The sequence below is a fragment of the Salmo salar genome, chromosome 07 (genome assembly GCF_965601325.2).
Source record: "Salmo salar chromosome 07, fSalSal1, whole genome shotgun sequence".
NCBI classification, from domain to species: Eukaryota; Metazoa; Chordata; class Actinopteri; order Salmoniformes; family Salmonidae; genus Salmo; species Salmo salar.
In genome coordinates this window covers 66,938,991-66,962,232 of record NC_138297.1, presented here as the reverse complement: position 1 = coordinate 66,962,232, position 23,242 = coordinate 66,938,991, and the positions used below count along the sequence as shown (strand labels likewise).

The 23,242-nt window shown below is 47.1% G+C and overlaps 1 protein-coding gene across 3 annotated transcripts in view; it reads right to left on the bottom strand.

Annotated features, from left to right (window-relative positions):
* The window catches only part of LOC123743807 (rab-3A-interacting protein), a 110,354-nt gene that overhangs the window by 37,602 nt on the left and 49,510 nt on the right, over positions 1-23,242 (bottom strand). For 2 of the 3 annotated variants that reach the window (XM_082977989.1, XM_082977990.1), the window contains exons 5-9: positions 20,881-20,976; positions 20,440-20,517; positions 17,110-17,313; positions 13,916-14,044; positions 8,403-8,515 (exon numbers count right to left, since the gene is read on the bottom strand). In XM_082977989.1, coding sequence (XP_082834115.1) covers positions 8,403-8,515; positions 13,916-14,044; positions 17,110-17,313; positions 20,440-20,517; positions 20,881-20,976 — 620 coding nt within the window. The remainder of the gene's footprint in view (positions 1-8,402; positions 8,516-13,915; positions 14,045-17,109; positions 17,314-20,439; positions 20,518-20,880; positions 20,977-23,242) is intronic. The other variant, XM_082977991.1, reaches the window with a different exon arrangement.

Here is a 23,242-nt window from a genome sequence, read left to right as displayed (position 1 = left end):
GACACACACAGAGTGAGGGGGAGAGACACACACAGAGTGAGGGGGAGAGACACACACAGAGTGAGGGGAGAGACACACACAGAGTGAGGGGAGAGACACACACAGAGTGAGGGGAGAGACACACACAGAGTGAGGGGGAGAGACACACACAGAGACAGAGAGAGAGACACACACAGAGTGAGGGGGAGAGACACACACAGAGTGAGGGGGAGAGACACACACAGAGTGAGGGGGAGAGACACACACAGAGACAGAGAGAGAGACACACACAGAGTGAGGGGGAGAGACACACACAGAGTGAGGGGGAGAGACACACACAGAGTGAGGGGGAGAGACACACACAGAGTGAGGGGAGAGACACACACAGAGTGAGGGGGAGAGAGACACACACAGAGTGAGGGGAGAGACACACACAGAGTGAGGGGGAGAGACACACACAGAGTGAGGGGGAGAGACACACACAGAGTGAGGGGGAGAGACACACACAGAGTGAGGGGGAGAGACACACACAGAGTGAGGGGAGAGACACACACAGAGTGAGGGGAGAGACACACACAGAGTGAGGGGGAGAGACACACACAGAGACAGAGAGAGAGACACACACAGAGTGAGGGGGAGAGACACACACAGAGTGAGGGGGAGAGACACACACAGAGACAGAGAGAGAGACACACACAGAGTGAGGGGGAGAGACACACACAGAGTGAGGGGGAGAGACACACACAGAGTGAGGGGGAGAGACACACACAGAGTGAGGGGGAGAGACACACACAGACAGAGAGAGAGACACACACAGAGTGAGGGGGAGAGACACACACAGAGTGAGGGGGAGAGACACACAGAGACAGAGAGAGAGACACACACAGAGTGAGGGGGAGAGACACACAGAGTGAGGGGGAGAGACACACACAGAGACAGAGAGAGAGACACACACAGAGTGAGGGGGAGAGACACACACAGAGTGAGGGGGAGAGACACACACAGAGTGAGGGGGAGAGACACACACAGAGACAGAGAGAGAGACACACACAGAGTGAGGGGGAGAGACACACACAGAGTGAGGGGGAGAGACACACACAGAGACAGAGAGAGAGACACACACAGAGTGAGGGGGAGAGACACACACAGAGTGAGGGGGAGAGACACACACAGAGTGAGGGGGAGAGACACACACAGAGTGAGGGGGAGAGACACACACAGACAGAGAGAGAGACACACACAGAGTGAGGGGGAGAGACACACACAGAGTGAGGGGGAGAGACACACAGAGACAGAGAGAGAGACACACACAGAGTGAGGGGGAGAGACACACAGAGTGAGGGGGAGAGACACACACAGAGACAGAGAGAGAGACACACACAGAGTGAGGGGGAGAGACACACACAGAGTGAGGGGGAGAGACACACACAGAGTGAGGGGGAGAGACACACACAGAGTGAGGGGGAGAGACACACACAGAGTGAGGGGGAGAGACACACACAGAGTGAGGGGGAGAGACACACACAGAGTGAGGGGGAGAGACACACACAGAGTGAGGGGGAGAGAGACACACAGAGTGAGGGGGAGAGAGACACACAGAGTGAGGGGGAGAGACAGACACACAGTGAGGGGGAGAGACACACAGTGAGGGGGAGAGACACACAGTGAGGGGGAGAGACAGACACACAGTGAGGGGGAGAGACACACAGTGAGGGGGAGAGACATATTGAGGAAGAATGAAAGAAATGGTGAGAGAGCAGGGTGGAATCAGAATGAATGAGGTCTTTGGGTAAACACATTGTATTCCCCTCACACAGACAGTGAACCACTGAGAACAAAAACATCATTCCCCCAATTCTCTCTGCTTCCTCCCAACTTGAACAAATAATCTCCTTTAATCCACCCAATATTCTAACCAAGGCCAGAGACATTATCAGGAAGTAAATTGTCAGCGGTGGATTCTGATTGGTCACGGTTGGGTGAGGAAGGAGGATAGCAGTTTCAGTACATTGTAATCCCCCCCTAGGATCCTAGAGAGATGATTACTGAGTCATATTGTAGACAGAGAAGAAGGAGAGCATATTAAACACAGCGATACTTTTCTATATATAGTGTATGTGGACACCCCTTAAAATCAGTGGATTCAGCTATTTCAACCACACCCGTTGCTGACAGGTGTAGAAAACTGAGCACACCGCCATGCAATCTCCATAGACAAACATTGGTAGTAGAATGGCCTTACTGAAGAGCTCAGTGACTTTCAAAGTGGCACAGTCATAGGATGCCACCTTTTCAACAAGTCAATTCGTCAAATGTCTGCCCTGCTAGAGCTGGCCAGGTCAACTGTAAGTGCTGTTATTGTGAAGTGGAAACGTTTAGGAGAAACACAGTGGTAGGCCACACCAGCTCACAAGAAAGGGACCGTCGAGAGCTGAAGTGGGTAGCGCGTAAAAAAAAAAGTCTGTCCTTGGGTGCATCACTCTCTACCGAATTCCAAACTGCCTCTGGAAGCAACATCATCACAAGAACTGTTCGTCAGGAGCTTCATGAAATGGGTTTCCATGGTCGAGCAGCCGCACACAAGCCCAAAATGTGCAATGCCTGAATGCATAGTGCTCTTTCCTGTTTCAGCATAACAATGCCCCCGTGCACAAAGAGAGGTACATACAGAAATAGTTTGTCGAGATCGGTGTGGAAGAACTTGACTGGCCTGCACAGAGTCCTGACCTCAACCCCATCAAACACCTTTGGGATGAATTGGAAAGCCGACTGCGAGTCAGGCCTAATCGCCCAACATCAGTGCCCGACCTCACTAACGCTCTTGTTGCTGAATGAAAGTCCCCCATAGCAATGTTCCAACATCTAGTGGAAAGCCTTCCCAGAAGAGTGGAGACTGTTATAGCAGCAATGTTCCAACATCTAGTGGAAAGCCTTCCCAGAAGAGTGGAGGCTGTTATAGCAGCAATGTTCCAACATCTAGTGGAAAGACTTCCCAGAAGAGTGGAGGCTGTTATAGCAGCAATGTTCTATCATCTAGTGGAAAGACTTCCCAGAAGAGTGGATGCTGTTATAGCAGCAATGTTCCAACATCTAGTGGAAAGCCTTCCCAGAAGAGTGGAGGCTGTTATAGCAGCAATGTTCCAACATCTAGTGGAAAGCCTTCCCAGAAGAGTGGAGGCTGTTATAGCAGCAATGTTCCAACATCTAGTGGAAAGCCTTGCCAGAAGAGTGGAGGCTGTTAGAGCAGCAATGGGGGGGGGGGGGGGGGGTTCACCTACATATTAATGCCTATGATTTTGGAATGAGACGTTCGACTAGCAGGTGTCCACATACTTTTGGTCATGTAGTGTAAGTCGAGGAGCATGTGGTTAGAATGTGAGGCATATTAAACAGAGGGAACATGGAGAACAGTGGAGGAACATGTTAGAATGTGAGGCATATTAAACAGAGGGAACATGGAGAACAGTGGAGGAACATGTTAGAATGTGAGGCATATTAAACAGAGGGAACAGTGGAGGAACATGTTAGAATGTGAGGCATATTAAACAGAGGGAACAGTGGAGGAACATGTTAGAATGTGAGGCATATTAAACAGAGGGAACATGGAGAACAGTGGAGGAACATGTTAGAATGTGAGGCATATTAAACAGAGGGAACAGTGGAGGAACATGTTAGAATGTGAGGCATATTAAACAGAGGGAACATGGAGAACAGTGGAGGAACATGTTAGAATGTGAGGCATATTAAACAGAGGGAACAGTGGAGGAACATGTTAGAATGTGAGGCATATTAAACAGAGGGAACAGTGGAGGAACATGTTAGAATGTGAGGCATATTAAACAGAGGGAACATGGAGAACATTGGAGGAACATGTTAGAATGTGAGGCATATTAAACAGAGGGAACATGGAGAACAGTGGAGGAACATGTTAGAATGTGAGGCATATTAAACAGAGGGAACATGGAGAACAGTGGAGGAACATGTTAGAATGTGAGGCATATTAAACAGAGGGAACATGGAGAACAGTGGAGGAACATGTTAGAATGTGAGGCATATTAAACAGAGGGAACAGTGGAGGAACATGTTAGAATGTGAGGCATATTAAACAGAGGGAACATGGAGAACAGTGGAGGAACATGTTAGAATGTGAGGCATATTAAACAGAGGGAACATGGAGAACAGTGGAGGAACATGTTAGAATGTGAGGCATATTAAACAGAGGGAACATGGAGAACAGTGGAGGAACATGTTAGAATGTGAGGCATATTAAACAGAGGGAACATGGAGAACAGTGGAGGAACATGTTAGAATGTGAGGCATATTAAACAGAGGGAACATGGAGAACAGTGGAGGAACATGTTAGAATGTGAGGCATATTAAACAGAGGGAACATGGAGAACAGTGGAGGAACATGTTAGAATGTGAGGCATATTAAACAGAGGGAACAGTGGAGGAACATGTTAGAATGTGAGGCATATTAAACAGAGGGAACATGGAGGAACATGTTAGAATGTGAGGCATATTAAACAGAGGGAACATGGAGAACAGTGGAGGAACATGTTAGAATGTGAGGCATATTAAACAGAGGGAACATGGAGAACAGTGGAGGAACATGTTAGAATGTGAGGCATATTAAACAGAGGGAACAGTGGAGGAACATGTTAGAATGTGAGGCATATTAAACAGAGGGAACATGGAGAACATTGGAGGAACATGTTAGAATGTGAGGCATATTAAACAGAGGGAACATGGAGAACAGTGGAGGAACATGTTAGAATGTGAGGCATATTAAACAGAGGGAACAGTGGAGGAACATGTTAGAATGTGAGGCATATTAAACAGAGGGAACAGTGGAGGAACATGTTAGAATGTGAGGCATATTAAACAGAGGGAACAGTGGAGGAACATGTTAGAATGTGAGACATATTAAACAGAGGGAACATGGAGAACAGTGGAGGAACATGTTAGAATGTGAGGCATATTAAACAGAGGGAACAGTGGAGGAACATGTTAGAATGTGAGGCATATTAAACAGAGGGAACAGTGGAGGAACATGTTAGAATGTGAGGCATATTAAACAGAGGGAACATGGAGAACAGTGGAGGAACATGTTAGAATGTGAGGCATATTAAACAGAGGGAACATGGAGGAACATGTTAGAATGTGAGGCATATTAAACAGAGGGAACAGTGGAGGAACATGTTAGAATGTGAGGCATATTAAACAGAGGGAACATGGAGAACAGTGGAGGAACATGTTAGAATGTGAGGCATATTAAACAGAGGGAACATGGAGGAACATGTTAGAATGTGAGGCATATTAAACAGAGGGAACATGGAGAACAGTGGAGGAACATGTTAGAATGTGAGGCATATTAAACAGAGGGAACAGTGGAGGAACATGTTAGAATGTGAGGCATATTAAACAGAGGGAACATGGAGAACAGTGGAGGAACATGTTAGAATGTGAGACATATTAAACAGAGGGAACAGTGGAGGAACATGTTAGAATGTGAGGCATATTAAACAGAGGGAACATGGAGAACAGTGGAGGAACATGTTAGAATGTGAGACATATTAAACAGAGGGAACATGGAGAACAGTGGAGGAACATGTTAGAATGTGAGGCATATTAAACAGAGGGAACATGGAGAACAGTGGAGGAACATGTTAGAATGTGAGGCATATTAAACAGAGGGAACATGGAGAACAGTGGAGGAACATGTTAGAATGTAAGACATATTAAACAGAGGGAACAGTGGAGGAACATGTTAGAATGTGAGGCATATTAAACAGAGGGAACATGGAGAACAGTGGAGGAACATGTTAGAATGTGAGGCATATTAAACAGAGGGAACAGTGGAGGAACATGTTAGAATGTGACTGAGGCACATACAGAAAATAGCAGTGAACAAAATGAAGAGCTGAAGAGAAAACGGTAGGGTGAATGAATGATATAGACAACTGTATGATGGTTACTGATAATTCCTGTCAACTTTGCAGAGAATTGCACATCTTTCATCTGTCTGTCTATAGTAGTAGTAGTAGTAGTAGTAGTAGTAGTAGTAGTAGTACCAGCCTACTCACTACAAACCCTGCACCCTGAATTTTTGTAAACCATGAGCAGCGGTAGTCGCTAGTGTGTTAGCTGGGGTAGTCGTTAGTGTGTTAGCTGGGGTAGTCGTTAGTGTGTTAGCTGGGGTAGTCGTTAGTGTGTTAGCTGGGGTAGTCGTTAGTGTGTTAGCTGGGGTAGTCGTTAGTGTGTTAGCTGGGGTAGTCGTTAGTGTGTTAGCTGGGGTAGTCGTTAGTGTGTTAGCTGGGGTAGTCATTAGTGTGTTAGCTGGGGTAGTCATTAGTGTGTTAGCTGGGGTAGTCGTTAGTGTGTTAGCTGGGGTAGTCGTTAGTGTGTTAGCTGGGGTAGTCATTGGTGTGTTAGCTGGGGTAGTCGTTGGTGTGTTAGCCTGTTGGGGATAGGGGGCAGTATTTGCACGGCTGGATAAAAAAACGTACCCGATTTAATCTGGTTACTACACCTGCCCAGTAACTAGAATATGCATATAATTATTGGCTTTGGATAGAAAACACCCTAAAGTTTCTAAAACTGTTTGAATGGTGTCTGTGAGTATAACAGAACTCCTATGGCAGGCCAAAACCTGAGAAGATTTCAAGCAGGAAGTGGCCTGTCTGAGAAGTAGTGTTTCATCTTGGCTCTTTTTATTGAAGACTCAGGATCTGTGCAATAACGTGACACTTCCTACGTCTTCCATAGGGTCTCAGAGCCCGGAAAAATGTTGAACGATATCGAGGCAGGCTCTGGCTGAAACACTTTATCGCTTTTGGCAAGTGGCCACTCAGAGTACTATGGGCTTAGGCGCGTGCCCGCTTCGACCGAATGGTTTGTTTTCCTTTGTCTGTTTATCTAAACGCAGATTCCCCGTCGGAATATTATCGCTTTTTTATGAGAAAAATGGCATAAAAATTGATTTTAAACAGCGGTTGACATGCTTCGAAATATTGTAATGGAATATTTAGAATTTTTTTGTCACGAATTGCGCCATGCTCGTCACCCTTATTTAGCCTTTAGGATAGTGTCTAGAACGCACGAACAAAACGCCGCTGTTTGGATATAACGATGGATTATTTTGGACCAAACCAACATTTGTTATTGAAGTAGAAGTCCTGGGAGTGCATTCTGACGAAGACAACAAAGGTAAGAACATTTTTCTTATAGTAAATCTGACTTTGATGAGTGCTAAACCTGCTGGGTGTCTAAATAGCTAGCCCTGTGATGCCGGGCTATCTACTGAGAATATTGCAAAATGTGCTTTCATGAAAAAGCTATTTTAAAATCGGACATATCGAGTGCATAGAGGAGTTCTGTATCTATAATTCTTAAAATAATTGTTATGCTTTTTGTGAACGTTTATCGTGAGTAATTTAGTAAATTCACCGGCAGTGTTCGGTGGGAATGCTAGTCACATGCTAGTCACATGCAAATGTAAAAAGCTGGTTTTTGATATAAATATGAACTTGATTGAACAAAACATGCATGTATTGTATAACATAATGTCCTAAGATTGTCATCTGATGAAGATCATCAAAGGTTAGTTCTGCATTTAGCTGTGGTTTGGGTTTATGTGACATTATATGCTAGCTTGAAAAATGGGTGTCTGATTATTTCTGGCTGGGTAGTCTGCTGACATAATCTAATGTTTTGCTTTCGTTGTAAAGCCTTTTTGAAATCGGACAGTGTGGTTAGATTAACGAGAGTCTTATCTTTAAAATGGTGTAAAATAGTCATATTTTTGAAAAATTGAAGTAATAGCATATCTAAGGATTTGAATAACGCGCCACAGGATTCAACTGGCTGTTGAGTAGGTAGCCCATAGAGGTTAGCTGGGGTAGTCGTTAGTGTGTTAGCTGGGGTAGTCGTTAGTGTGTTAGCTGGGGTAGTCGTTAGTGTGTTAGCTGGGGTAGTCGTTTGCTGGGGTAGTCGTTTGCGTGTTAGCTGGGGTAGTCGTTTGCTGGGGTAGTCGTTTGCGTGTTAGCTGGGGTAGTCGTTAGCTGGGCTAGTCGTCAGCGTGTGAGCTGGGCTAGTTGTCAGCGTGTGAGCTGGGGTAGTCGTCAGCGTGTGAGCTGGGGTAGTCGTCAGCGTGTGAGCTGGGGTAGTCGTCAGCGTGTGAGCTGGGGTAGTCGTCAGCGTGTGAGCTGGGGTAGTCGTCAGCGTGTGAGCTGGGGTAGTCGTCAGCGTGTGAGCTGGGGTAGTCGTCAGCGTGTTAACTGGGGTAGTCGTCAGCGTGTTAACTGGGGTAGTCGTCAGCGAGTTAGCTGGGGTAGTCGTCAGCGTGTTAGCTGGGGTAGTCGTCAGCGTGTTAACTGGGGTAGTCGTCAGAGTGTTAACTGGGGTAGTTGTAGTGTACTCACTTTGGTCCTCCACACTCCACAGCAGAGGCCTTGACGACAGGCAGCGTCTGGAAGCCCACCGGCTCCACACTGAGCGTGTTCCTCTCCACTGCCTCCAAGATGGCCGACCCCAGCTACAGGAGAGGTTAGAGGTCAGGTTGAAAGTGCTCTAAGGCAGGAAGCCCACCGTAAGTCCACAGCCTCCAAGATGAGGTCAGATGTTAGGGGTCAGGGTGAAAGTACAGTATATGTATAGACAGTACCGCTTCAGTTACTTCTAGTTTTATTCAACATTTCTAAATACTTCTTTCAGTAAGTGTCAGTTTTTCTCAACTCTTAGTACCTCTATTCTGCCACAAGAGGACAGTGTAACAGATCAGTCTATTCAGAGTACAGAATAGTGTTGCAGGGTATACCGAAACTTCTGTACTTTTTAGACTGTTCTGGGCTGCATTAGCTTCACAGTCCCCACTCATGCTGCACAGACACTGACACGCTTGAATAATGCCACACAGACCGTAATAAAATTGTTCATTACGGTTCGCAAAACAATGTCCATACAGGCCAGAAAACATTTACAATGCAGGACAATACCGGTAGCTTCCAGGTTTAAATGTAGGCTAACTTTCCTTACTAGACTACAGCTGAATTCACTACCCTAGTACTTTGTGATAACATCCAAGCCATAATGCAAAATACGCTGATTTCAAAGCTGATTGTCACCAAAAACGTTATTAATTGACTTAGTCTCCCTCGCAGCACCACAATCTAAATTCCCTCCTTTGCCTCCTGGTTTCCACAGCCACATTCTGCCTCACAAATTACACTCATTTATTAAAGAGACAGCGCTATAAAGAAGAGATTGCATTTTTCTATGCAAATGTTGTTAATCAGTACAATAAAATATGTTCTCTTAGCAGTTGCCAATAAGTCCTAAATGGAAGGGATTGTTTGTCATCTGTAGCCTCATGAAATCAGCCAAAACAAGCTGAATAACTCAATCAATACACACACTCCTATTGAATAATATGCATTCACCTGTATCGTAAATAGACCTAGGTTACGTCTTGATTTACCCAGTTAACCAATAGAGATGTACCATTCAAATAAATGATTAGCATTATGTTGTTATGGAGTCAGATTGGTAAAAGTCTAATTGATTGTATGATTGTATCATTTATTCATTACTACATACAAGGCTGTCCTCCGAAAAATGTTGACGTAAAACATTTCAAATGTAACGATATTGAACTCAAAAGCTGAGTTTACCTGTCTGGATCAAGTGCCATTCTGTAACTTTGGCTAATACACCTTTTCTTTGTGTGCTATAGTTTTGGTATCAAGTATTGTGATGCAATAGAGTATCGTGATAGTAAAGCTGGTATTGGGTTGAAAGTTCAAATGGTGGTATGGTGACAACACTAGTACAGAATACTAATGATAACACGAGAGGCAGCTGTTAGTTCTGGTGATAGAGGACACCATCATCTAATAGCAGACTCAGTTATAACAGCTCCAGTCAGACATTATACTGGCTCCCTGCTGGAATACACAGACTCAGTTATAACAGCTCCAGTCAGACATTATACTGGCTCCCTGCTGGAATACACAGACTCAGTTATAACAGCTCCAGTCAGACATTATACTGGCTCCCTGCTGGAATACACAGACTCAGTTATAACAGCTCCAGTCAGACATTATACTGGCTCCCTGCTGGAATACACAGACTCAGTTATAACAGCTCGAGTCAGACATTATACTGTCTCCCTGCTGGAATACACAGACTCAGTTATAACAGCTCCAGTCAGACATTATACTGGCTCCCTGCTGGAATACACAGACTCAGTTATAACAGCTCCAGTCAGACATTATACTGGCTCCCTGCTGGAATACACAGACTCAGTTATAACAGCTCCAGTCAGACATTATACTGGCTCCCTGCCGGAATACACAGACTCAGTTATAACAGCTCCAGTCAGACATTATACTGGCTCCCTGCCGGAATACACAGACTCAGTTATAACAGCTCCAGTCAGACATTATACTGGCTCCCTGCCGGAATACACAGACTCAGTTATAACAGCTCCAGTCAGACATTATACTGGCTCCCTGCTGGAATACACAGACTCAGTTATAACAGCTCCAGTCAGACATTATACTGGCTCCCTGCCGGAATACACAGACTCAGTTATAACAGCTCCAGTCAGACATTATACTGGCTCCCTGCTGGAATACACAGACTCAGTTATAACAGCTCCAGTCAGACATTATACTGGCTCCCTGCTGGAATACACAGACTCAGTTATAACAGCTCCAGTCAGACATTATACTGGCTCCCTGCCGGAATACACAGACTCAGTTATAACAGCTCCAGTCAGACATTATACTGGCTCCCTGCTGGAATACACAGACTCAGTTATAACAGCTCCAGTCAGACATTATACTGGCTCCCTGCCGGAATACACAGACTCAGTTATAACAGCTCCAGTCAGACATTATACTGGCTCCCTGCTGGAATACACAGACTCAGTTATAACAGCTCCAGTCAGACATTATACTGGCTCCCTGCCGGAATACACAGACTCAGTTATAACAGCTCCAGTCAGACATTATACTGGCTCCCTGCCGGAATACACAGACTCAGTTATAACAGCTCCAGTCAGACATTATACTGGCTCCCTGCCGGAATACACAGACTCAGTTATAACAGCTCCAGTCAGACATTATACTGGCTCCCTGCCGGAATACACAGACTCAGTTATAACAGCTCCAGTCAGACATTATACTGGCTCCCTGCCGGAATACACAGACTCAGTTATAACAGCTCCAGTCAGACATTATACTGGCTCCCTGCCGGAATACACAGACTCAGTTATAACAGCTCCAGTCAGACATTATACTGGCTCCCTGCTGGAATACACAGACTCAGTTATAACAGCTCCAGTCAGACATTATACTGGCTCCCTGCCGGAATACACAGACTCAGTTATAACAGCTCCAGTCAGACATTATACTGGCTCCCTGCCGGAATACACAGACTCAGTTATAACAGCTCCAGTCAGACATTATACTGGCTCCCTGCCGGAATACACAGACTCAGTTATAACAGCTCCAGTCAGACATTATACTGGCTCCCTGCCGGAATACACAGACTCAGTTATAACAGCTCCAGTCAGACATTATACTGGCTCCCTGCCGGAATACACAGACTCAGTTATAACAGCTCCAGTCAGACATTATACTGGCTCCCTGCCGGAATACACAGACTCAGTTATAACAGCTCCAGTCAGACATTATACTGGCTCCCTGCCGGAATACACAGACTCAGTTATAACAGCTCCAGTCAGACATTATACTGGCTCCCTGCCGGAATACACAGACTCAGTTATAACAGCTCCAGTCAGACATTATACTGGCTCCCTGCCGGAATACACAGACTCAGTTATAACAGCTCCAGTCAGACATTATACTGGCTCCCTGCCGGAATACACAGACTCAGTTATAACAGCTCCAGTCAGACATTATACTGGCTCCCTGCTGGAATACACAGACTCAGTTATAACAGCTCCAGTCAGACATTATACTGGCTCCCTGCCGGAATACACAGACTCAGTTATAACAGCTCCAGTCAGACATTATACTGGCTCCCTGCCGGAATACACAGACTCAGTTATAACAGCTCCAGTCAGACATTATACTGGCTCCCTGCCGGAATACACAGACTCAGTTATAACAGCTCCAGTCAGACATTATACTGGCTCCCTGCCGGAATACACAGACTCAGTTATAACAGCTCCAGTCAGACATTATACTGGCTCCCTGCCGGAATACACAGACTCAGTTATAACAGCTCCAGTCAGACATTATACTGGCTCCCTGCCGGAATACACAGACTCAGTTATAACAGCTCCAGTCAGACATTATACTGGCTCCCTGCCGGAATACACAGACTCAGTTATAACAGCTCCAGTCAGACATTATACTGGCTCCCTGCCGGAATACACAGACTCAGTTATAACAGCTCCAGTCAGACATTATACTGGCTCCCTGCCGGAATACACAGACTCAGTTATAACAGCTCCAGTCAGACATTATACTGGCTCCCTGCCGGAATACACAGACTCAGTTATAACAGCTCCAGTCAGACATTATACTGGCTCCCTGCCGGAATACACAGACTCAGTTATAACAGCTCCAGTCAGACATTATACTGGCTCCCTGCCGGAATACACAGACTCAGTTATAACAGCTCCAGTCAGACATTATACTGGCTCCCTGCCGGAATACACAGACTCAGTTATAACAGCTCCAGTCAGACATTATACTGGCTCCCTGCTGGAATACACATACTCAGTTATAACAGCTCCAGTCAGACATTATACTGGCTCCCTGCTGGAATACGGATACGACCACAGGTACAAAGGAGTGAAAGAAGTTCAGACTGGTGAGTCCATCCGGTCACTACGGAAGCCCAGAGGGTACTTGGTGAAACCAGACAAAACAGAGAGCACTTTGTAAAACAATGTTAACAGCTAGATTCATTTAGGATTTTGAATGAGTTTTCTTCATCATAGAGCTGATGACATGCAGGACACAGAATAGGCCTTTATGAACTATCATACATCCTTCACTGGGCATTACTGTGCCTCACTCCTGGAGGTGGTGTGGCGTGTGCCTCACTCCTGGAGGTGGTGTGGCGTGTGCCTCACTCCTGGAGGTGGTGTGGCGTGTGCCTCACTCCTGGAGGTGGTGTGGCGTGTGCCTCACTCCTGGAGGGGGTGTGGCGTGTGCCTCACTCCTGGAGGTGGTGTGGCGTGTGCCTCACTCCTGGAGGTGGTGTGGCGTGTGCCTCACTCCTGGAGGTGGTGTGGCGTGTGCCTCACTCCTGGAGGAGGTGTGGCGTGTGCCTCACTCCTGGAGGAGGTGTGGCGTGTGCCTCACTCCTGGAGGGGGTCTGGTGTGTGCCTCACTCCTGGAGGTGGTGTGGTGTGTGCCTCACTCCTGGAGGTGGTGTGGGTGTGCCTCACTCCTGGAGGTGGTGTGGCGTGTGCCTCACTCCTGGAGGTGGTGTGGGGTGCCTCACTCCTGGAGGGGTGTGGGTGTGCCTCACTCCTGGAGGGGTGTGGCGTGTGCCTCACTCTGGAGGGGTGTGGCGTGTGCCTCACTCCTGGAGGTGGTGTGGCGTGTGCCTCACTCCTGGAGGTGGTGTGGGTGTGCCTCACTCCTGGAGGTGGTGTGGTGTGCCTCACTCCTGGAGGTGGTGTGGCGTGTGCCTCACTCCTGGAGGTGGTGTGGCGTGTACCTCACTCCTGGAGGTGGTGTGGTGTGTGCCTCACTCCTGGAGGTGGTGTGGTGTGTGCCTCACTCCTGGAGGTGGTGTGGTGTGTGCCTCACTCCTGGAGGTGGTGTGGTGTGTGCCTCACTCCTGGAGGTGGTGTGGTGTGTACCTCACTCCTGGAGGTGGTGTGGTGTGTACCTCACTCCTGGAGGTGGTGTGGTGTGTGCCTCACTCCTGGAGGTGGTGTGGTGTGTACCTCACTCTTGGAGAAGGTGAGACAGGGGTAGATGTCCTCGCTGTAGACTCTCTCCAAGAAGGAGCTGTTCCTCTCCAGACTGGGCTCCTCCTTCCACAACTTAAACTCACTAAACAGCAGACTGTCCAGCTGAAGAGGAGTAGGGGGTGGAGGAAGAGGAGTAGGGGTGGAGGAAGAAGAGTAGGGGTGCAGGAAGAGGAGTAGGAAGAAGAGTAGGGGTGCAGGAAGAAGAGTAGGGGTGGAGGAAGAGGAGTAGGGGTGGAGGAAGAGGAGTAGAGGGTGCAGGAAGAGGAGTAGGGGGTGGAGGAAGAAGAGTAGGGGGTGGAGGAAGAGGAGTAGGGGGTGGAGGAAGAGGAGTAGGGGGTGGAGGAAGAGGAGTAGGGGGTGGAGGAAGAGGAGTAGGGGTGGAGGAAGAAGAGTAGGGGGTGGAGGAAGAAGAGTAGGGGGTGGAGGAAGAGGAGTAGGGGTGGAGGAAGAAGAGTAGGGGTGCAGGAAGAGGAGTAGGGGGTGGAGGAAGAGGAGTAGGGGGTGGATGAAGAGGAGTAGGGGTGGAGGAAGAGGAGTAGGGGGTGGAGGAAGAGGAGTAGGGGGTGGAGGAAGAGGAGTAGGGGTGCAGGAAGAAGAGTAGGGGTGGAGGAAGAGGAGTAGGGGTGGAGGAAGAGGAGTAGAGGGTGCAGGAAGAGGAGTAGGGGGTGGAGGAAGAGGAGTAGGGGGTGGAGGAAGAGGAGTAGGGGTGGAGGAAGAGGAGTAGGGGTGGAGGAAGAGGAGTAGGGGGTGGAGGAAGAAGAGTAGAGGGTGGAGGAAGAGGAGTAGGGGTGGATGAAGAGGAGTAGGGGGTGGAGGAAGAGGAGTAGGGGGTGGAGGAAGAGGAGTAGGGGGTGGATGAAGATGAGTAGGGGGTGGATGAAGAGGAGTAGGGGGTGGAGGAAGAGGAGTAGGGGGTGGAGGAAGAGGAGTAGGGGTGGAGGAAGAGGAGTAGGGGGTGGAGGAAGAAGAGTAGGGGTGGAGGAAGAGGAGTAGGGGGTGGAGGAAGAGGAGTAGGGGGTGGATGAAGAGGAGTAGGGGTGCAGGAAGAAGAGTAGGGGTGGAGGAAGAGGAGTAGGGGTGGAGGAAGAGGAGTAGGGAGTGGAGGAAGAGGAGTAGGGAGTGGATGAAGAGGAGTAGGGGGTGGATGAAGAGGAGTAGGGGGTGGATGAAGAGGAGTAGGGGGTGGATGAAGAGGAGTAGGGGGTGGATGAAGAGGAGTAGGGGGTGGAGGAAGAGGAGTAGGGGGTGGAGGAAGAGGAGTAGGGGTGGAGGAAGAGGAGTAGGGGGTGGAGGAAGAGGAGTAGGGGGTGGAGGAAGAGGAGTAGGGGGTGGAGGAAGAGGAGTAGAGGGTGGAGGAAGAAGAGTAGGGGTGGAGGAAGAGGAGGAGGAGCAAAGTAGACACTTTAATGTCACACACATAGCTCAACAACATAACTTACACACACCAACAGACCACATCCAGATCCCCTCTTCAGCCTCCTCCAGGAAGATAGTTATGGATGATTCATTCCTGCTGCATTACAGTGCTCACAGCTCTCGGTTTCACTCCTATTCATGCATGATAACTACTAATAGTCCAGCTTCATGAGGGTCCCTGCAAACAGCGAGAGAGGAAGGGTGGGTGGGTGGGTGGATGGATGGAGAGACAGAGAGAGAGACAGACAGAGAGAGACAGACAGAGACAGAGAGCGAGAGAGAGGAGAGAGGGGCAGAGAGAGGAGGGGAGGGGGCTAGAGAGAGGAAGGGGAGAGAGAGAGCAGGGGGGGGGGGGGGCTAGAGAGAGGAAGGGGAGAGAGAGAGCTAGAGAGAGGAAGGGGAGAGGGAGAGAGCAGGGGGGGGGGGGGGGGCTAGAGAGAGGAAGGGGAGAGGGAGAGAGCTAGAGAGAGGAAGGGGAGAGGGAGAGAGCTAGAGAGAGGAAGGGGAGAGGCGAGAGAGGGGGGGGGGGGGCTAGAGAGAGGAAGGGGAGAGGGAGAGAGCTAGAGAGAGGAAGGGGAGAGGAAGGGGGGAGAGGGAGAGGAGGGGAGAGGAGGAGGGGGGGGGGAGAGAGAGAGAGAGGGGGGGGAGAGGAGAGGAGGGAGAGGAGGGGTAGGTAGAATAATACCCCTAGCCCTCAGCAGCAGAGAGAAGATGAGGAGAGAGCAGTAAAGGAGAAGGCTGATGGATGTGATTTAACTCTGGGTAAGGTTTCACTGACCCACAGACATTACCGTATGAGAGAGAGTCAGGGAGGGAGGAAGGGAGGGAGCAGGGGAGAGACGGGGGAGAGAAAGAGATATCGGGAGGGAGAGACAGAGACAGAGAGAGGGTCTGTGAGCTTTTTCAATGTACAGGTGTGGCTGAAATCTGGTGTCAACAGTAACAGGGGCAGACAGGGAAAGTGGCCAAAGAAACCATGACTAAAAAGCTCCTACAGTAGAAAAATCTATTCATGACATGCATTATTTCTGATGATATCACACTGGGCAGGTCTCAAACTTACTGTAACACTGTCACCTACAGTAGGAACACTGAGGTCATGGTCATTAACTGCTTTCGCCTCCACTGCATATTTTGAACCTGTATTTAACTAGGCAAGTCAGTTAAGAACAAATTGTTACTTACAATGACGGCCTACAGGGGAAAAGTGGGTTAACTGCCTTGTTCCGGGGCAGAAGGACAGATTTTAACTTGTCTGCTCGGGGATTCGAACCAGCAACCTTTGGGATCTATAGACCTACTCCATTTCCAAATAGGCAGTTTAACACAAAGAACACATGGTTCCTTACGGTTGACCTGGATATTCTATACCCAGCAACTAAACATACAGTAGTTCTGTCTGCAGAGGCATGTTTCTGTCATCTTTAACTCATACAGTGAGGGAAAAAAGTATTTGATCCCCTGCTGATTTTGTACGTTTGCCCACTGACAAAGAAAGGATCAGTCTATCATTTTAATGGTAGGTTTATTTGAACAGTGAGAGACAGAATAACAACAAAAAAATCCAGAAAAACGCATGTCAAAAATGTTATTAATTGATTTGCATTTTAATGAGGGAAATATGTGTGTGTGTGTGTGTGTGTGTGTGTGTGTGTGTGTGTGTGTGTGTGTGTGTGTGTGTGTGTGTGTGTGTGTGTGTGTGTGTGTGTGTGTGTGTGTGTGTGTGTGTGTTACGTCCGTGTGTGTGTTACCTCTCTGCAGTCTCGTATGATGGGCTGTGTGGCACTCAGGTCCTGCCCGCTGCCCAGCATGGCGCTGCTGGTACTCTTGTTGCGGCCGTGGCCCTTCTTGAAGGGGGCCTTGGAGCCCCCAGGAAGGTCGTGACAGGGGGAGGTGGGGGACGTGGACAGGACCAAGGTCTTCAGGGCAGACACCTCCGCCTGGAGCACATCAATCTGGGGGGGAACATCACACAAAAATAACCCATACAGATACAGGTCTATCTTCTGTCTCATCTCACACCGTTCTAACAGAGAGAGGTGTGGAACAGCTTTACACAGTCTCACACCGTTCTAACAGAGAGAGGAGTGGAACAGCTTTACACAGTCTCACACCGTTCTAACAGAGAGAGGAGTGGAACAGCTTTACACAGTCTCACACCGTTCTAACAGAGAGAGGAGTGGAACAGGTTTACACAGTCTCACACCGTTCTAACAGAGAGAGGAGTGGAACAGCTTTACACAGTCTCACACCGTTCTAACAGAGAGAGGAGTGGAACAGGTTTACACAGTCTCACACCGTTCTAACAGAGAGAGGAGTGGAACAGCTTTACACAGTCTCACACCGTTCTAACAGAGAGAGGTGTGGAACAGCTTTACACAGTCTCACACCGTTCTAACAGAGAGAGGAGTGGAACAGCTTTACACAGTCTCACCGTTCTAACAGAGAGAGGAGTGGAACAGCTTTACACAGTCTCACACCGTTCTAACAGAGAGAGGTGTGGAACAGGTTTACACAGTCTCACACCCTTCTAACAGAGAGAGGTGTGGAACAGGTTTACACAGTCTCACACCGTTCTAACAGAGAGAGGAGTGGAACAGCTTTACACAGTCTCACACCATCGTCTCACACTGTATCTCACGGTCCAGAAATCTATTCGTTTCGTGTTTTAAAATGTGCCTTACTCTATCAAGGTCGACTGATAGGGTACGATCTACAGGACTGTTACCGTCAGACTGATATATGATCTACAGGACTGTTACCGTCAGACTGATATATGATCTACAGGACTGTTACCGTCAGACTGATATATGATCTACAGGACTGTTACCGTCAGACTGATATATGATCTACAGGACCGTTACCGTCAGACTGATATATGATCTACAGGACCGTTACCGTCAGACTGATATATGATCTACAGGACCGTTACCGTCAGACTGATATATGATCTACAGGACTGTTACCGTCAGACTGATATATGATCTACAGGACTGTTACCGTCAGACTGATATATGATCTACAGGACTGTTACCGTCAGACTGATATATGATCTACAGGACTGTTACCGTCAGACTGATATGATCTACAGGACCGTTACCGTCAGACTGATATATGATCTACAGGACTGTTACCGTCAGACTGATATATGATCTACAGGACTGTTACCGTCAGACTGATATATGATCTACAGGACTGTTACCGTCAGACTGATATATGATCTACAGGACTGTTACCGTCAGACTGATATGATCTACAGGACCGTTACCGTCAGACTGATATATGATCTACAGGACTGTTACCGTCAGACTGATATATGATCTACAGGACTGTTACCGTCAGACTGATATATGATCTACAGGACTGTTACCGTCAGACTGATATATGATCTACAGGACTGTTACCGTCAGACTGATATATGATCTACAGGACTGTTACCGTCAGACTGATATATGATCTACAGGACTGTTACCGTCAGACTGATATATGATCTACAGGACTGTTACCGTCAGACTGATATATGATCTACAGGACTGTTACCGTCAGACTGATATATGATCTACAGGACTGTTACCGTCAGACTGATATATGATCTACAGGACCGTTACCGTCAGACTGATATATGATCTACAGGACTGTTACCGTCAGACTGATATATGATCTACAGGACCGTTACCGTCAGACTGATATATGATCTACAGGACCGTTACCGTCAGACTGATATATGATCTACAGGACCGTTACCGTCAGACTGATATATGATCTACAGGACTGTTACCGTCAGACTGATATATGATCTACAGGACTGTTACCGTCAGACTGATATATGATCTACAGGACTGTTACCGTCAGACTGATATATGATCTACAGGACTGTTACCGTCAGACTGATATATGATCTACATTGGACATGTTACATTTTCGTCATTGAGCAGACGCTCTTATCCAGAGCGACTTACAAATTGGTGCATTCACCTATAATATCCAGTGGAACAACCACTTTACAATAGTGCATCTACAGGATCTTTTAAGGGGGGGGTTAGAAGGATTACTTTATCCTATCCCAGGTATTCCTTGAAGAGGTGGGGTTTCAGGTGTCTCCGGAAGGTGGTGATTGACTCCGCTGTCCTGGCGTCGTGAGGGAGCTTGTTCCACCATTGGGGTGCCAGAGCAGCGAACAGTTTTGACTGGGCTGAGCGGGAACTGTGCTTCCTCAGAGGTAGGGAGGCGAGCAGGCCAGAGGTGGATGAACGGAGTGCCTACAGGACTGTTACCGTCAGACTGATATATGATCTACAGGACTGTTACCGTCAGACTGATATATGATCTACAGGACTGTTACCGTCAGACTGATATATGATCTACAGGACTGTTACCGTCAGACTGATATATGATCTACAGGACTGTTACCGTCAGACTGATATATGATCTACAGGACTGTTACTGCTATCACTCACAGAACTGATACAACCTGCTATTAAAGCAGCCAGACATGGTGCACTACAGTCAGTCAGTCCCTGTGGCTTCCATTAACAGCCAGCCGGGAGGCTGCAGTGGTGTGACTGATACAACCTGCTATTAAACCAGTCAGTCCCTGTGGCTTCCATTAACAGCCAGCCGGGAGGCTGCAGTGGTGTGACTGATACAACCTGCTATTAAACCAGTCAGTCCCTGTGGCTTCCATTAACAGCCAGCCGGGAGGCTGCAGTGGTGTGACTGATACAACCTGCTATTAAACCAGTCAGTCCCTGTGGCTTCCATTAACAGCGAGCCGGGAGGCTGCAGTGGTGTGACTGATACCTTTAGTGAAGAGGCAGCACACATAAATCAGCCAGCACTCCATCTCTTCACACACACACACACACACACACACACACACACACACACACACACACACACACACACACACACACACACACACACACACACACACACACACACACACACACACACACACACACACACACACACACACAGTCATTAGAAGACTATCTGATGGGCCAGCCACTCCATCTCCATGAGGGTAACAGTCTGGTAGACACAGTAGTATAGAACACGGTGGTGAACAGTTCAGTCCTCACCTTGTTCAGAGCTTCCTTCAGCTGCTTCTCAGCCGTCGACTGTTTGATGTTGGCCTCACGCACCATCTTGTGAGCTTCCTGTAAGAAGGCACGAGACGTTAGACCCACAATGCATCTCTCATCACCCTGACCTCTAACCCCTACCGACTCTTCACACAATACAACACACAAAACAGAGAGCCCAACAACCAAACACAAGCCAAGACAACCTGAGTCAGAGTTACAGCTGGCACCAAACACCCAGAGAAAAGCAGGTTAGTATCTTTACAAACTAACATGAGTTTTGAAAACAGGAGAGAGGAGAGACAGAGGAGACAGAGAGAGGAGGGAAACTGTTAATCTAGCTACGTAAGAGAAGGGAGGAGAGAAGCCAAAACACTTTGATCACAAGGAGGGCAATCTTAGTGTTTCTGCGGGGATGAATTAGCCGGTCGGACCAACCTCAAACAGGCTAGCAGTGAGCTCCTCCAGTTCCTGGCCCAGTTGGTCCCTGACTTTAGAAAGCCTTTTACACTGCTCATCTTTTAACTTAAGATCCTTAAGAAATGAAAAAACAAACATGAAAAAAACAAAAAAAAACGTGATGAATAAATGAATGTAAATATAAATGACGTGGTAATAATAATGACAAAGGAAAATCAAATGTGGTTTATTTTAGCAGCCGAAATAAGATGAAACAAATCAAAAATGTGAAGTGTAGCGTGACTTAGTGTGTGTGAATGTTGTAGGTGTGTGTAGACTTTACACAGGCATGTACCGTAAACACACACAGTTCAGTTCACAGCAGGCCAAGTTTCCATAGCTGAAATCAAAACGTTTATATTACCCTAATAATATATTACCCTGTACAGTAAATGTATTTCAGAGCAATAAAATACTTGGTTAGTTCCTGGAAGGGATCTTTAACAGTGTGTGGCCCTTATTGTTCTATACTAGTTCCTGGAAGGGATCTTTAACAGCGTGTGGCCCTTATTGTTCTATACTAGTTCCTGGAAGGGGTCTCTAACAGTGTGTGGCCCTTATTGTTCTATACTAGTTCCTGGAAGGGATCTTTAACTGTGTGGCCCTTATTGTTCTATACTAGTTCCTGGAAGGGGTCTTTAACAGTGTGTGGCCCTTATTGTTCTATACTAGTTCCTGGAAGGGATCTTTAACAGTGTGTGGCCCTTATTGTTCTATACTAGTTCCTGGAAGGAACATGGACATCCACTGTAAGCTGTATAAACTGGGTGTTGTCCATGCCATATAATACAATAGAAACATTTGTGTCCACTAGACGAGATGGTTCTTGTCGGTAAATATAGTGAGGCTACACCCACCAACCCCCACCCACATGCTGATGCAGTAACTGTTGTTCACACAGAAACTGTATGTTTAGAGCTACAGCCCCACAGGGGGTGCAAGCGTGCACACACACACACACACACACACACACGGTTTACTAGTCCTCTCCTCTGGCAAGGTGACACCTCTTGACACATTGTTTTGTTAACAAACCCAGTTGTTAAATAACTTTCCAGGGCCTGACCAAATACAACAGGTCAGATACTAGTGGTATTCTACACCATGGTAAACAACAGGACAGATACTAGTGGTATTCTACACCATGGTAAACAACAGGACAGATACTAGTGGTATTCTACACCATGGTAAACAACAGGACAGATACTAGTGGTAAACAACAGGACAGATACTAGTGGTAAACAACAGGACAGATACTAGTGGTAAACAACAGGACAGATACTAGTGGTAAACAACAGGACAGATACTAGTGGTACACACCATGGTAAACAACAGGACAGATACTAGTGGTATTCTACACCATGGTAAACAACAGGACAGATACTAGTGGTATTCTACACCATGGTAAACAACAGGACAGATACTAGTGGTAAACAACAGGACAGATACTAGTGGTAAACAACAGGACAGATACTAGTGGTAAACAACAGGACAGATACTAGTGGTAAACAACAGGACAGATCACTAGTGGTAAACAACAGGACAGATACTAGTGGTATTCTACACCATGGTAAACAACAGGACAGACACTAGTGGTATTCTACACCATGGTAAACAACAGGACAGATACTAGTGGTATTCTACACCATGGTAAACAACAGGACAGATACTAGTGGTATTCTACACCGTGGTAAACAACAGGACAGATACTAGTGGTATTCTACACCATGGTAAACAACAGGACAGATACTAGTGGTAAACAACAGGACAGACACTAGTGGTAAACAACAGGACAGACACTAGTGGTAAACAACAGGACAGATACTAGTGGTAAACAACAGGACAGATACTAGTGGTATTCTACACCATGGTAAACAACAGGACAGATACTAGTGGTATTCTACACCATGGTAAACAACAGGACAGACACTAGTGGTATTCTACACCATGGTAAACAACAGGACAGACACTAGTGGTAAACAACAGGACAGATACTAGTGGTAAACAACAGGACAGACACTAGTGGTATTCTACACCATGGTAAACAACAGGACAGATACTAGTGGTAAACAACAGGACAGACACTAGTGGTAAACAACAGGACAGACACTAGTGGTAAACAACAGGACAGATACTAGTGGTAAACAACAGGACAGATACTAGTGGTATTCTACACCATGGTAAACAACAGGACAGATACTAGTGGTAAACAACAGGACAGATACTAGTGGTAAACAACAGGACAGATACTAGTGGTATTCTACACCATGGTAAACAACAGGACAGATACTAGTGGTAAACAACAGGACAGATACTAGTGGTAAACAACAGGACAGATACT